Below are 15845 nucleotides of genomic sequence, written 5' to 3'. Positions count from 1 at the left end.
TTAAATGATGGTTTTTTCTAGTGCAGGGTAGGGAAGGAGGGAGGGTGGGAAGGAGACAATTTAGAAATTAAAATGTAACAAAAATAAAATCACCATCAACTGCATATATGAGTGACGGTGTCGAATCTAACTTTCAGTAGAAAGGTTCCCACCAATGAAATCTCATTCCAAGCTTCCAAGAGTCAACATAGTCAACCCTGTATTAGCTATATTAATTGGAAGATAGAATGGGTAAGAGTTATATGAAGCAAAAGATAATCCCAAATTACTTATATCTGGATTCGGTTTTTATAATATCCCTGCCCCCCCCACCCCCAGACAGACAGACACAAACACTTTGAGCCAGGGGGAACACTTAGAAACACAAACAATCTGAGCTGCCAAAGACCTAGGGCTTTGTTCCAACTCTCATTTTACAGATCAGGAATGGGGAGGTGATTTGTGCATGTGCTTGAAGTCCAAGTCTCTTGGTCCTGTGCTCCTTCCACTAGACTATATAACCTTTCTCTCATGTAACTATGCCTCATCTCAGTCTCCTCTAGTCTTGTACTTATGGTCAACATCTCCCATTTCCTTATTGTAAATTAAAACATTAGTCTTTTCTCTTAACACCTTATTCTTTGCTTATGTGTTTTATTATATTCCAATTTGTATTATGGGATGCCCTACAATTACATGGTCTGAAAGGTTGTGCCTCACCTTGTATCCTTTACTGCTCGATGTGGAAAGTTAATATAATTCAGAGCAATTATCAATACCCTATTATTAACCTCACATGTGTGGACTTCCTCACATTTGCTTTGCCCCAAACTTTTAAAAGTTACATAAAAGAGATTGAAATGCGTAAAATATAGAATGAACTGAAACCCATGCAAACGAGTTGTTCCATACTTCAGTGTGACAACTGGTACATTAACTTCGGGATGGTCAGAGTGTATCCCAGCCCACCATCACATTTGAAAGAATTTACCTTCTGTGCTGGAGGAACATGAAATAGGATCACTCGTAGATCGGACAATATTTGAAATTCGTTTTTTCCTAACACATCTTAAAGGGACAGTTCTCTCTGGGCAGCCATGGTGTAATGAAGTATTTGCAGGCACTGAACAGAGAGAGGGCTGGGAATGAGTTGCAGAAGACTGGCTAAAGGTGCCACAACACATTTTCATCTGTTTCAACTGTGGCTGTGATTGATTCTCCCGCACAGAGCCCTGGGACTCTGAAAAGCTGTAAATCTCAGAAGAACAGTCTGGAGATCTCTGAGGAGAACTTTCATAGTCCTGGATCTGAGATCTGTCTAGAGAGGCTCTGTGCCGACAGCCTCTAGCCTCCATGGGGGAACACGGTGAGTGAGTCCTGTGGAACCTGCAGCGCACACTGCGATCCAAGCTGGTACAGCTACTGTCCGTGGCTGCTTTACGGATTGTACCATATGGAGAAAAGTCTGCAGAACGGAGAGATCCTTGAACTTCCAAAGAACAAAGGTCCTCAGAGGAGTAACTATGATCTGGAACGTCAGCAACTTCAGACACCAAAAGAGAAGTACTATCAACGGAAACTACAAAAGAAGATTGTTAACAAAAGCTTTAACAGTGAATGCTTTAAGTGACAGATGGAACAAAACATCGAAACACAAATTATAAGAAAAATAACACCAGCATCATCTTTATCTGTACCTTCTAGTATCTATCTGCCTTATACAAAACTCTGAAGTTAAAAAGTGCTAACTTTCCCTTTCTCCTGTATGATGTTCAAAATCTTTAGTGGAAATTTTATTATCCTTTGACACCCTAGAATATAAGATGCCATAGAATTATAGTACAAAATACTTTTTAAATTTAGGTGAGCATCACACACCTTTCTGGTTTCAAGTGACCCATGCATTTTGGTGTTGGGGTAGGGGTGGGGATTGTAGATGGGAGACAATTGATCTGTTATAGAATATGGAGAAATGCTTCAACATCTGTTCTGGACCCCAGTCTTTCAAAGGACACTGTGTCCACCTATTAAATAATAGGATTACAGGGAAGATAACACCACATGCATGTGAAAGATTTCATGTAGAGACAAAATCAATAAGACTCAGGTAAGTGACTAGATCTGGGGGAAGCAAGAAGGAAGAGTCAAGGATGACTCCAAGGTGGTAAAGTTGGGGCTACTGGAAGTACTGAGGTGACCACTATAGAAATGGTAAATGCTTAATAAATATTAGTTAAAGCATGAAAATTAAATGAAATTGCAAAGATTCAAGAAGGAAAGGTTTAGGAAAGAAAGTAATGAGTTGAGTTTCTGACATGTTGAATTTTAGATATGTATACTAATTAAGTTAGGGCTATAGTCCTATTCCATTCTGTAGGATGTGTGGAGATTATGTAGTACTGTTGGTCAGGAGAGGGATTAGAGCTAATCATATAGTTTGGGAGTCATATTCAAAAGGGAAAGAGGTGGGAGGGGAGAATTCCAGCTCTTTCACAGATGATCCATTGTTATAGAGAGATCCATGAATAAGAAACACACATACACCTCCACTTCCTCAAATTCCACTGTCCTGCTGGCATTCCTCTTGTTCCTAATTTCTTAAAATCCATTTCAACTTGGCATTTGCTCCTAACCTCTCCACTAAACCTTCTCTCTTAAAGGCCTTTAATAATCTCCAAATTGTCAAATGCAAAGGCCCCATCTCAATCTGCATCCTCTTTGACATTTTTTCCTGCTCATCACATAGCTGACTACTTACAATTCTACCTTCCTTGATTTCCATGATACTGTATGAACTTGTTTTACTTATTAGCTTCCTGGCTATTCTTCTGTCTCCTCTCCTTCTTTCTGCCCTCTAAATGAAAGTATTATCCAGGTTTTCTGAGGTATCCTGAAGGTTCTAATCTAACCTTCAAAGCCTAGGTCACAGACTACTTCCTCTATGAAATCTTTCCTGATTCCCCAATCCAAAATAATCTCTCTTTCTCCTCTGAACTAATGTGAATCTTTGTACCTCTTATTGCACTTTTGCATTCCACTTTGTGTTGTAGATCAGTATCTTCTTCTGTATACTTCTACCTTTTTGAGTTTTCAACACCCTTTTTTCTTCCAGTTCTCCTCCCACCTGTCTGATCATTCCTCAGTCTCCTTTGTTGACTCATCATTTCTGTAGGGTACATATACCAACACCTTTCCAGACACCACATTTTGCAAAACTTTCTCACCCTACATATCCAATTATTTGCCAAATCTTGCCATTTCTACGTTCATATCTCTTGCCTCTATCCTGTTATTTCTACTTATGCATCCACTATCTTGATTCAGATCTTCACTTCTCATCTGGACTATTAAAATGCCTTCCTATTTGGCCTCCCTGTCACAGATCACCCTCTACTACAATCAATCCTCCACACAGCAATCAAAGTGATTTTCATTATGTAGATGTGAGCAGATGATTCTCTGACTTATTGTTTTTAGAAAAAAAAGAATTCCTCTATCTTATTTTTAAAGCCCTTCACAACTTGGCCCCAACATATCTTCCCAGACCTACTCTACACCCACTGTCCTTTCTACACTCTATAGTGCAATCCAAATTGACCTTTTCTGTTCCTCCACCAAAATACAATAAAAAGCCTTTTCTGATTCCCCCAACTTTGTGTCTTCCCTCCTAATAACCTTGTACTTATTTTGAATTTCTCTGCATATTTATTCTGTGTCTTCTTATAAATGTACATATTATTTTCCCCAATAGAAAGTCACCTCTTTTACAGAAGAAATTGTTTCATTTTTTTTGGTCTTCATAACCCTAGCAGTTAGCACCAAGCCTGGCACAGAGTAAGCACTTAATACATGATCATTTGTGGATTGTTTTTGTTTTCGCATTGTAGGCACTCAAATACGTATTGAGAAAGTTCATACACATCAAATAAATTATGAATATAGGATCACAGTTTTGAGCTAGAAAGGAGAATAAAAGTCATATAATCCAATACCTTCATGTTACAGATGAATAAACTGAGTGCCAGATAGGAAGAGTGACTTGTCTAAAGTTACAAGGGAATTAAATAGTAGAAGTCTTCCAAGATAAGCATGGGTGAAGGATTACCAACAACGATATCAAGCAGAGATTTCTTCCTCTTCTGAACTGTCTTCGTACTTATCCTGTGATACTCATCCCATTCTGCCTTGGTTATACTTATTTGTGTAAATATTTTATTTCTTCTAATAGAGGGCAAGGAATATATCATATTTGACTTTGTATCTCCCACAGGGGCTAGCACAGAATTCTGTTAGCAGATAATAAATGCTTAGTGAATGTATAAATAAATGAAACTGAATGAATGAAAACCCTTAAAAACATTCTTCTCTCTCTCTCTCTCTCAACCTATACACTCTTATTTTTTTAACTATAGGCATTGCCATTTTAAGATTGCAAAAGAATCGACTTTATTTGTGTGTTTTTATTTTTGTTTTTTTAGATTTCCTATTCCTTGAGGGCAAGGGATAATAGTAATAAGCACAACAAAACAATGATATTCTATGCGGGATTTCACACATCAGAAAAACAGATTTATCATACTGTCGAAGAAAAGAATACAAGCCATACCATCTTGAAAGGTAATTTGAAAAGGAAGGTCAAAAGTATTTCAGCTAACAGCTACTTCTGATAATCACTAGAGAAAAGGAAACACCTTCCCTCACCCTCCCAAGTAAAAGTACTGCATGGGTAATGAAAAATTGAGTTCAGCAAAGTTCTCAGTACATGAAAATGTGTATGAAGTTAGTTTCAGTTTCACTTTGGTCTTACTAAAATTATTTCTCTGGTTATTGTCTGGGTAAATATGTCATCTTTCAGGAATTATAGTCATGTATTATGTTAATACAAGCCCCACAAATACTAAATCACAAAAAAGTTTTTTTTTGAAAGATGAATTATTCAATCCTCTGTTGTGTCCTTTTGATTATACATTTTTAGGATGAGCACACAGCTAATAATTCAGTTCTTTTGAGAAGTGGAATTATAGGGAACCATATCACCCTTTACTATACAATCTGTTTACCAAATGTGACTTGGCTCAAAAAACCTGTTTTCATTCAATTGAGCAGTTCCCTTTCCATTAGCAAAATACAAGCAAAATCCATTTGCCAAATCTGAAGTTGTTATTTCAAATCAATAAGCATTTTGGGAAACATGGAATTTTGAACACTCACAGTATCTTAAATATTTTCCATTTTTTGAAAACATTTCTATAAATTGTTAAGAGATTTAGGTCTATTTTGTATTGTATTTTTTAAAATGCCTTTCTGCTTAGAATTTCTATTAAAATTGAAGGATAAAGTTTTAAGATTGTCTGAAGCTATTTGTCATACCCTATTTCCTGAAAGCCCCACCACAGAAGGGAATTGCCTCCTCTCTCTTTTTACCTTCACCTCTTGGAAACCCTGGTTCTTCTTGAGTATCAGTTCAAGTACCAGTTACTTTAGACAAAGGCCTTTCCAGATTCTCCCACTTCTCAGTGCTCTTCCTTCTATCATTGTATCTTATTATTATTATTTTGGGTACATATCCTGTAGAGACTATTCATTATGACTCCCCATTTGAACAGAAGCACTTAGAGTGAGATTTTATTTTTTGTGGGGACTATTTCACTTTTGTCTTTTCATACCCAGTGCCTAGTGCAGTGGCTGTTACATAGTTGATGCCTAATAAATGTTTGTTGATTGACTGACTGAATGAAATACAGCAAACATGCTTCATCTGCAGACGAAATCTTTTTGTGGCTATTTATGTCAGTGATAGTCCTTCAACTCTTTCGGTGGTAAAGACATCCCTACAGGGATCACTATGGTGCTAAATTGTAAAGATGGGGCCAGGATTCCCTAACCCCACCAAAGGGTGGTGTTGGGTATGGGTTCTTTCTGGAACCAGGAACTAAGCTGGGAGGCCAAATCTCTTGTACTACAAAAGAAGCAAAGCAGAAGGGCATTCACTGACCAGAGGTGCTCTAAAGGAATGCTTCTGCATCTACCAATTGTTTAATTTTCCACCTACCAGTTCTAGGTAAAAGTAAGGAGGAGCCAAGAATGAAAGCAAAATTTAGGGAGGAATGGTTGCTAATTCAATCTCCTTGAAGTGAAGAAAAAGTGGGAGAATAAAAGAAAGTTCTTCTGGAAACTCTATGAACTATGATTATTTCAAGTGTCATCATAGAGAGATCTACTTAATCTACGAGGTAAGCTTACCTTGTGTGCTGAAACCAGCAGTTGTATTTTGATCCCCCAAGCTCGATTCTGTAACTTGCTGGTCTAGACTGGTAACCTATAGCAAGAAAACAAAAGCAGCACATGTTTGACTTCAGGGAGACTCAAGATTCATTAATAACCAGGTCTCAAGCTAATGGTTTAAATGGTATATTGTCATGCAGTGATAAAGGCTCTCATTTGACACTGACACACATTCATACTTTTTAATCTTTTCTCCCTAGGGGGAGGGGAGGGATGTGAAGAAACAGGAGTCCAAGGTCATCCCTGACCTCCCTGATACACCAGAGTGTGGAAATCAAGAGAGAGAAGGGCCACCACTAAACTCATAAGATGCCCTTCCATGATGATCTCTGATTCTTCAGGAAAGTATGACCCATTTAGAGAATACACAACACACACCGGAGAGTAATGATGAATCTCATAACCCCAGAAGACCACACAGACAGCTTTTTATGACAGCCCTTGTGCTGATTCTCCCCATCCTTCTTTATTCTACATTCTCAATTCCACCTAAACCTTCTATTCAAATTGAAGAATCAGCCCCCTCTGGGGAAAAATGATCAATAGCCTTTTCCTCAATTTTTATCATCTTATAGTACTTATTTTTAATTGCACATCATCTCCTTTAGTCCAAAGGAAATATTTCAACTTTTAAAAACCAATCTTATAACTTAATTGGCACAGGGACCCTCTAATAAGGAAACTTGCTACTGATGCAAACTGGCACTTGTTTTGCAATTTTATAGCCTTAGAACTACCCCAGTCACTATGAGGCTAAATGGCTTTTCCAGAGTCACATAGTATGTACCTGAGGCAGGACTTGAATCCAGGTCTTCCTGATTCTAAGCCCAACACTCTATTTACTATGCCATGCTACTATTCAATGGGAAGATAGTATCTGTGATTCCCAACCCCTGCATGATGGAGTTTTCCTGCCTTTTTCTCCTTCCTTCCCTAAGGGGAATCTGCAACCTTTGAATCTCTTTTAATAAGTAAATATCTATATCCATATATAATATCATTTACATAGATATATACATAACTGTATATATATATACATAATATACATATGTGTTATATGTATATTTGTATATATAATTGTTTAAAGAGATTCACAGATTCCTTTTAGGAATATGTATATATATGTACTATACATATATACATAATTCTTGGTGGATATATTTGTTTCTAGGCAGATCTACATTTTAAGGTGCGTTTGCATAATAAGATAACACTGCTGCAGCATCTTAGAATATGAACAACTATGTACATGCGATATATATATACAAGCAAAATCTATTTTGAAGTGGCTTGTTATTGTTTATGCATGTAACCCTCAGTTACAAAACACCCCAGTTTTGAAATCCTAAGTGATTTTGAAATTGCTTAGGGAATTTAGCTATAAATAATGAGCTGCTAGGGGAAATTGGGAGAGGTGATCTGAGCCCCAGTGTCGTAGTTAGATTTCAACTCAGGTAATTAGATTTCTGCCTATCTATATGTCCCTTGCCACTTTAATCAAACGGGTTATTTTTATTTCTACTCTTTAAACTTTAAACTAAGGCTTTGCATTACTGCAAGTATAAAATGACTGCCGGGTCCTCATCACTGTAAGAATATAAGATATTGTCTGTCTGTAGAGGTGGCTTTGAGAATTCTATAAAGTTACTACTTAATTAATTCAATTAACATTTATTAAATGTCTACTATGTGAAGAGACAAACAGGAACAGTCTCCACCCTCAAGGACTTGATATTCTATTAGGAAGCTATTCTAGATGGTTTAGCTCTGGGGAGAATTGAGTGTCCAGCTCCAATGTAAGAACCGCTCAGCCTTCCTCATCTGCAAACACAGCTCCACTCTCCTTCCTAGGCTCAGCTAGTCGCAGCAACACTAGCTAACATTAATATAGCATTTTAAGGTTCATAAAGCACTTTACATAAATTATCTCACTTCAGCCTCAAGCCAAACAAACATAGCAGAGACTTAAAAATTGCTTGTTAAAAGAAAGTAAAATAATGAACAGAAAATAACTATTCTAGAGAGCAATAATAAGTCAAGCAGACTCTTACTCTAGTCAAGTTCAGGCTTGTCATGTTGCCATAACCTGTTATTACATTTTTTTCTTAGGAATCTAATTCTATTTTTGAAATTTTGTGAATGTGTTTTTCTAGTGGAGTATAAAGCAAATAATAAACATTTGATGTCTTGATCTACAGTGGAGGAAAATAGGTACATAATCTTTTTTTCTCCCCCTCCCTCTCTACCTTGCACTAGAGAAGGCCACTATTTAACACACACACGCACACGCACACACTCACACACACACACACACACACACACACACCCCGATTCTATGTGTACTTTTATTTATCAATTCTTTCTCTGGAGGTGGATAGCATCTTCCTTTGTAGGTCCTTTGTAGTTGACTTGAGTATTTATAATACTCAAAATAACTTAGTTGTTCATAGTTATTCTTCAAATAATATTGCTGTTACTATAACCAATGTTCTCTTGGTTCTGCTCATTTCACTCTTCATTATTTCAAGCAAGCCTTTCCATGTTTTTCTAAGATCAACCTGCTCATTATTTCTTACAACACAGTAGCATTCCATCACAGTCATATACCACACCTTGTTTACCATTCCCCAAACGACAGGCGTCCTCTCAAATTTCCACTTCTCTGCCACCAGAGTTGCTATAAATATTTTAGAACATAGAGGTTCTTTTCCTTTTTCCCTGATGACCTTGAGAAAGAGACCTAATAGTGATATTGCTGGGTCACAGGGTATACACAGTTTTATAACTCTTTGAGCATCAATTAGTAATATTCTCAATATTTACTTATGAAGATTTGAATCAATATTCATAAATAGCCAATGGGGCACAGATCTGTCAAGTATTCTTTCCCTGAATCACAAGAAAACAATCACTACCATGAGAGACTCATTTCTTTTCATACTGTTCTTCTCTTGTCTCTCCTCCCTAACCTGTCCTCCTGCCTTCCATCACCATTATTTGTTTTTAGCATAGCTCCTTTCAAATCCACTGTCTGGGAAAAAAGCACTTCTTGCTAATAAATTACTATAAATAAAATAAGAGTACCAATAACACTAAGCCAAGGTCAGAAGTACATTAGATGAATGCCATTTTTAAAAAATGGCACATATTGCTTAATCCATGTTGATTATAGTAGGTGGCAGAGAGCAGAAATGATCATCAATCACATTTCTACAAGCAATAGTCAAGGGTTTAATTTGAATTTGGCCTGTCATAAAACCGAAAATGACACTACCATACTAGAACCATTAGGAAAAGAGCTTTTCATAGAATGCTAAAACTAATAGGGATGAAAACATCTAATCTAGCCTTCTACTTTTCAGATGAGAAAACTGAGCCCCAGGGAGGTCATGTGATTTGCCAAAGATCACACATCTGGTTGGTGGTACAAGTGGGAATGGGACTTGGGTCTCATGACTTTTGGTTAAGTGCTCCTTCCACTGTACCATATTGGATTTTAGACCAAAGTGAATTTCTAAAGAAAAGATGAAGAATAAATTTGTCACAAAGTTAAATTGAAAAAATATTTAAAACCAAGCCTCGTACACAGAACTACAGGCAGTAGGAAAGATGGTGGCATAAACATTCTAATGTAGATGTCACATAAATAACAAATATGGCATGCTCTTGTGCTATTAAATGGAGGGAATTTTATTCATAGTTATGCTACTTTTGTCAGCCATAGTAATAATGACTGAATAAATTGCCATGTAAACTTGTTTTCTCCTACTCAAGGGATGATGGAAATTTCCTAATAAAACAACAAGAAACCATGGAAAGTATTCCATATTTCTAAGTTTATACCAAACTAGTGTTTGAGTCTACGGAGAAAGTCTGCAGATTCTTGGCAATTTTAGGAAATCTGCACTAAAAATTCACATTGTTTTGCTTTGCGAATGAATTTTTAGTGCAGATTTCCTGAAATTGCCAAGAATCTGTAGACTTTCTTAACAAGTTCAAACTGTATAATTATGCTCTATTCCCTCTATTTGAAGACCAAATTCACTTACAAACTAAAGGCATAAATATTATTTAATTGGAAAAAAATATTAAGTAACTGTCTTTATTATTGGAATTCAGGATGAGTCCCTGAAAATGATCTAGACTGATGAGAACTTAATAAATGCTTTGTGACTGAGAAAACAAGCCCCTAGTTGCTTCTGCATCTTTAGGGATAATCTCTGTGTCTCAAGGGCTTGGATCATGGTCAAATCATGCTCAGGTCAGCAACACTGAGATAGTGTAGATCTCTGCTCCTCCTATCTAGTAGCTCTTCTCTGTGCATAATGGCTTTAAAGTACTACAGGCCATTTGTATTGAATCTAGCTGTTGAAGAGTATTGGTTTAAAAAAAAGTGACATGAAGAATACTGAAGACTGAAACTGACCCCTACAAAAGCAATGCTTGCGGGAATAAAGAAAAAAAAATAAAATCAGGACCTTTTCAGTATATTTACACACAAGGTATCCTGTAATTTGAGTGCATGTTATCGATGAGTTGGACCACAGCAGAAGGTTACTGACTTGCTGCTTAAGAGTTCTATCTAAAACCACAGGAACATGAAGCATTAGCAGGGTAAAAGTGAATGTGAAAGAAATGAGTATGCTCAATATAGCTGAGAAGTATGTTTAAATTAATATAATCAATCCTAAAAATAACTAATTTCTAAAAGTAGGATTAATGAATAACTTTAAAAATATATTCCAGGACTAGCTCTAAGAGCAGCCCCTTCCTGCATCTCTCTCTAGCTTCTGTACTGCTTGTATTTCTCCCTTCTGTCAGTCTGTCTTCCTCTCTTTATAAAAATGACTGCCGATATGTAATTTATGTTCAGTTTACACTAGCAAGTGGAATCAATTAACCTTCTGCTTGTCTAGGGGGAAAGGACTCTTGCTTTAAATGGGAACAAATCTTTAATGTTTAGTCAGGTCAGAACTCTTGGTCCACCCCCTGGGGAAGCATGCAGCTGGCGTGGACTCCTATTTCGTTTTGTAGAGGGTAATGGATTTCATTGACTTTCAAACCCTCGGCAGTGTCTATGGCACTGAATAGTGGTCACTAAGCCATTAGGACCAAAAGGCAAAAAGACCCAGTAAAGAGCACAGCCAAGTCACTGGGAAGTTCTCAGCAGGTCTGAATAATTTGCTCAGATGGTCTCTTTGATAGGAATGAAAAAAAATAAACAGACTATAGAAAAGCATTGCCTACACCATAATATTTGTACCTATAAATCCTCAAATTTAAACTTTTTCAATGTTCAAAAAGATACAAAACTCATAAAAGAAATGTTATTTCAACAAAGCCAAATTACAGAATTTCTAATTTTTTCATAGATGATTTCAAAAAGTGCTCAGAAAAAAGCAATATGCCCCCAGAGTACTCTATTCTTTAGAAAATGTGACTTACACAGCTATAATAGGACAAAATATTGATGAACCAAATTCTCCCCAGTGCCTAAGTACTACTAAATGACACCCATGCTTCCCATAATAAGTACTCTCCATTGGGAATACCACTGAGAAAGGCAAGAATTTCATATTTTGTATTTATGATCAATTTCTTGGAGGAATCAAAATTCTCTATGAGCAGCCTAACATTAATCTTTACCATCTCTGTTCAACATAAATATCATAATGTTAACCACCAAAACTGATACCTAAATAAAAAGGAGAATTTTTTTAATTACCATGCTGATCCAAAATCATCCCTTAATTTAGGAGGAAAACAGTGTTCGCTTTTAAGGAAATCAAGTGGACACCAATATGTTACCGTTGCTTGCTACTCTGTATACTGGGCCTTCTCAATCTGGGAAACAGGCTATAGTGCAACACAATGACACCAGCAAGACAGAGACAGGAAAGCTGTAAGAAAACCTCTAGTAATTTACCAGATGGTTTCTCTAATGATTTATTGTCACTGGCAGTTGTTTCTTTATTATTTAAGAGGCTTGAGAAAGCATCTTCACTCATGTGACAACCCTCAGCTACATCAAGAGTAGGCTTTCCATTTCTTTTTGTGAACCAGACAGGGAAGCAAGGTATTATTTAGATCCTAGTCTGAGTCTCACTACTATAGGAAAGAGATTATGGAAACCTCTATTTATTGCCTCTTTTAAAACTTTCTACAACTGCCTTATTTGAAGGCTTTTGTGAGACACCAGCAAATTAAGGCTGCAGAAATTCTCTGAAAAAAATGTAGTTCATTATCATGATGTACCTACATATGTGCCTACTAACCTACAAATACTGCTGCTGTGGGGTTTAAATCTCACTTCTTATGTTTACTACCTAGTCACTTAAACTCCCTGACACTTAGTTTCCTCAACTCAGAGGCTGGACTAGATGGTCACTGAGGCCCCTTCCAGCTCTGGATCTCTGATCTTATGATCCCATTACTGGGAGTTTATCCAAAGATGCAAAAATTGTCTCTGTCATTTGCAATGTTAAGTGGTGATTATGTAGTTGGGCTACTAGGTGGTTGGGGCAAGGATGAGAAATGAATAGCCACTGTGAGAATGGCAATATGGGGGCAACTAGGTGGCACAGTGGATAGACTGCTATCCTTGGAGTCAGGAGGACCTGAGTTCAAAGCCAGTCTCAGATATTTACTAGCTGTGCGACTGTGGGCAAGTTACTTAATCCCGACTGCAGGGGTAGGGAGAGGGAGAGACAGAAGGGGGGGCAGAGAGGGGGAGAGAGAGAGAGAGAGAGAGAATGAATGACAGTATGAATCTTCATACTCTTGGTATGTTTGACATTTCCTTCTCCAGTTCATTTTTACAGATGAGGAAACTGGGGCAATTAGGATTTAGTGACTTGCCCAGGGTCACATAGCTAGGAAGTGCCTGAGGCTGGATTTGAACTCACCTGGTACTCTATCCTCTATGCCACTTAGCTGCCCTGTAACCATGGTTACTCTGCCCCAAAATGATTGAAAAATAAATTTAGAGAGGGAGAAAGGGAAGAAATTGAGACCCAAATCACTTTGCATGAATACATCAAGGATATGTGATTTTGTTGGCATGGGAACTTTCTATTTAGACTGGAACCTGTCTATAATTGGTAGGTAACTAGAAGAGAGTTGCTTCATATTCAAAGTGGTAAAGGGACTTACCCATAGTCACATGGTTAGCAAGTACTAGAGGCAAGATCTGAGGCCAGGCCAGAACTTTGCACGCTGCACCATGTGGTCTCAAGAAGGATTAGAATGAATGTTATTTCCATTTTTGTGGTTAAATCATCTTAGTAAGTTGTATATGGCTAGTCAGGTAGCTTGAGATGCTGGCTGAAGGAAAGACTCATTCCTTGGCCTCTCCATTTCAGAAGATTGTGTGAGAGAGGTCCCTGAGGTCTCATGGAGAAGGTGGTTGGTTCTGAGTCTCAGTGAAAAGCCATGGGTTGGTGCCTGAAGGTAAGTGAAAGTAGATGGGAAGGGACAAAGAAAACATGCCTTGTAATTCAGGTCCCTTGTATTATGGGGTTATGGGATAATATAAATAGGAACCCATGGCTGAAACAATACAACAAAGAATTCATTGTGGTTAGGGATGTGTATCCTCTTCATCTTGGAATAGAACAGATATTCAATATGATTCAATAAATATTTATTATGCCTAATACATGAGGCTCTATGATAAGTGTTGGTAAGGAGGGCAAAGAAGATAATAAGGCAAAGTTCCCTGAAAACATTTGGAAGTTGTGCGTGAAAACATTTTAATCTGGAGGAATTAAGGAAGGCTTCATGGAGGAGATGGTATCTGATTTGACCTTCAGGAAAAGAAGGCTTTTGATAGGCAGAGATGAGAGTGGAATACCTCCAGGAATACGGGGATTTGTTTTGAAGAGCATCTTAAAGATGATCTGAGTAGTTTATAGTTGCTATGAAAGCAAGATTTCTATCCAATTTTCAATAGTTAGCAGTAACTTGCTAACTACTGGTTCAAAGATTATTGATATGGATTTAGTTCAAATGGTTTAAGAAGACTTCTACTCATCACAATGGTTTTGTGTTTTTGCTTGTTCATTTTCCAGTGGTGGTGGGGAGGAGATGAGAAGGAAAGCAAATATATTAATTTAAAATAATACAATTTAGGGGAAGCTAGGTGGGGCAGTGAGTAGAGCACTGGCCTTGGAGTTAGGAGGACCTGAGTTCAAATCTGGCCTTAGACACTTGACACACTTACTAGCTGTGTAACCTTGGGCAACTCACTTAACCCCAATTGCTCTGCCTTCCCCCCTCCAAAAAATTTTTAAAAAATAATACAATTTAACTTAAAAACAGGTATTTGCTGAATTGTGTGGGAAGGGGGAGAAAGATTACTATTCCATTGTCTACTGTTGCTAAGCATGATACTCCAATCAAAGGAACTATTGTTTGGTGCCCAAAATACAGTCTTAATGGCCGTGAGGTTGAGAATGTGACAAGTGCTTTCTTTTCTGTCAATACTGTGGGTGGCCATATGGTTGTCCAATAAAATTAATGATTTTTGTCAGAGCCTTTGGGAAGGCCCTTATGAAAAGCTTGATTCCTCCTATTTCTAAAAGAGTATTCTCCTATTAAGATGATGCATAAAGGGTTCAAAAGTGATCCCAACCCAGCTTACAAGAAAGTGTTGTCACAATGGTCTTGTGAGGGGCCATCTTGCTTCCTGAGTAGTCCTATTTGAAGTATTAAGGCTGAGCCACTAGGATGGCTCAACACAGACAAAATAATCTGGAGATTAAGGGGAAAGTGGGGTAAGGAGAAGGTTGTTTCTTTTTTGGTGAGTGTTGTAGAAGTCTAATATGGATCCTAGTGTTGGAGAGTGGCATTCAGTTAGGATGTCATAGGGTACAGTCATGTAATGCTGACTCTGTGGCAATGGTCTAATCTGACTAGCTAGTTGAGACTAGCTAACTCTAGGATTAAGCCTTTTATTACCTCTGATCAAAATATGAACCAGTAGCTGAAATAATACAACAAAGAATTTATGGTGGCTAAGGATATGTATCCTCTGTATCTTGAGAATGAACCCCTTCAAATTCCCTCAAGAAGAGCTGGGGTTATTTTGTATGGGAACACTACAAGTAAGTGTTTCATATTTCTTATCCTTTTGTGGGTGACTTCTTATTTCTGAACCACATGAAAGGGAGTATCTGGAAGGCAGTACAGTATAGCGGAAAGAGCTCTGAATTTGGAGAAAGAAAACTAGATTTGTATCCTAGCTTTGCCACTAAATATCTGTATGACCTTGAGCAAATCATTTAACCTCTTGAGGTCTCAGTTTTTCCATTGGTAAAATGGAAAGGTTGGATTAGATTACCATTAATGACCCTTTCCAATTCTAAAGCTATGGTCCTATACTCTTGATTATAGGGGATTTTGATGTGGATTTTGTGGTCTGATTTATCAGTAAGGAAGGTTCTTAGGTTAAGAGAAAACTGATTGATTTTAGTTGGTATGATGAGGTATTCTTATTTATTTGTGCATAGTAAACCCCACTCTCTATAGGGAAGGCTTATCCTAAGTGTATATGGTGCTTTCAGGGGCATTAGGAATAGATA

The 15845-nt window shown here is 37.5% G+C and overlaps 1 protein-coding gene across 2 annotated transcripts in view; it reads right to left on the bottom strand.

The window, feature by feature from the left end:
- The window catches only part of FAM189A1 (family with sequence similarity 189 member A1), a 192190-nt gene that overhangs the window by 8273 nt on the left and 168072 nt on the right, over nucleotides 1-15845 (bottom strand). For both annotated transcript variants that reach the window (XM_036736274.1, XM_036736275.1), the window contains exons 6-7: nucleotides 6223-6298; nucleotides 971-1558 (exon numbers count right to left, since the gene is read on the bottom strand). In XM_036736274.1, the coding sequence (XP_036592169.1) occupies nucleotides 971-1558; nucleotides 6223-6298 (664 nt within the window). The remainder of the gene's footprint in view (nucleotides 1-970; nucleotides 1559-6222; nucleotides 6299-15845) is intronic.

Source organism: Trichosurus vulpecula, chromosome 8 (assembly GCF_011100635.1).
Source record: "Trichosurus vulpecula isolate mTriVul1 chromosome 8, mTriVul1.pri, whole genome shotgun sequence".
Lineage (NCBI taxonomy): Eukaryota > Metazoa > Chordata > Mammalia > Diprotodontia > Phalangeridae > Trichosurus > Trichosurus vulpecula.
This window is presented reverse-complemented; position numbering and strand designations above follow the sequence as displayed.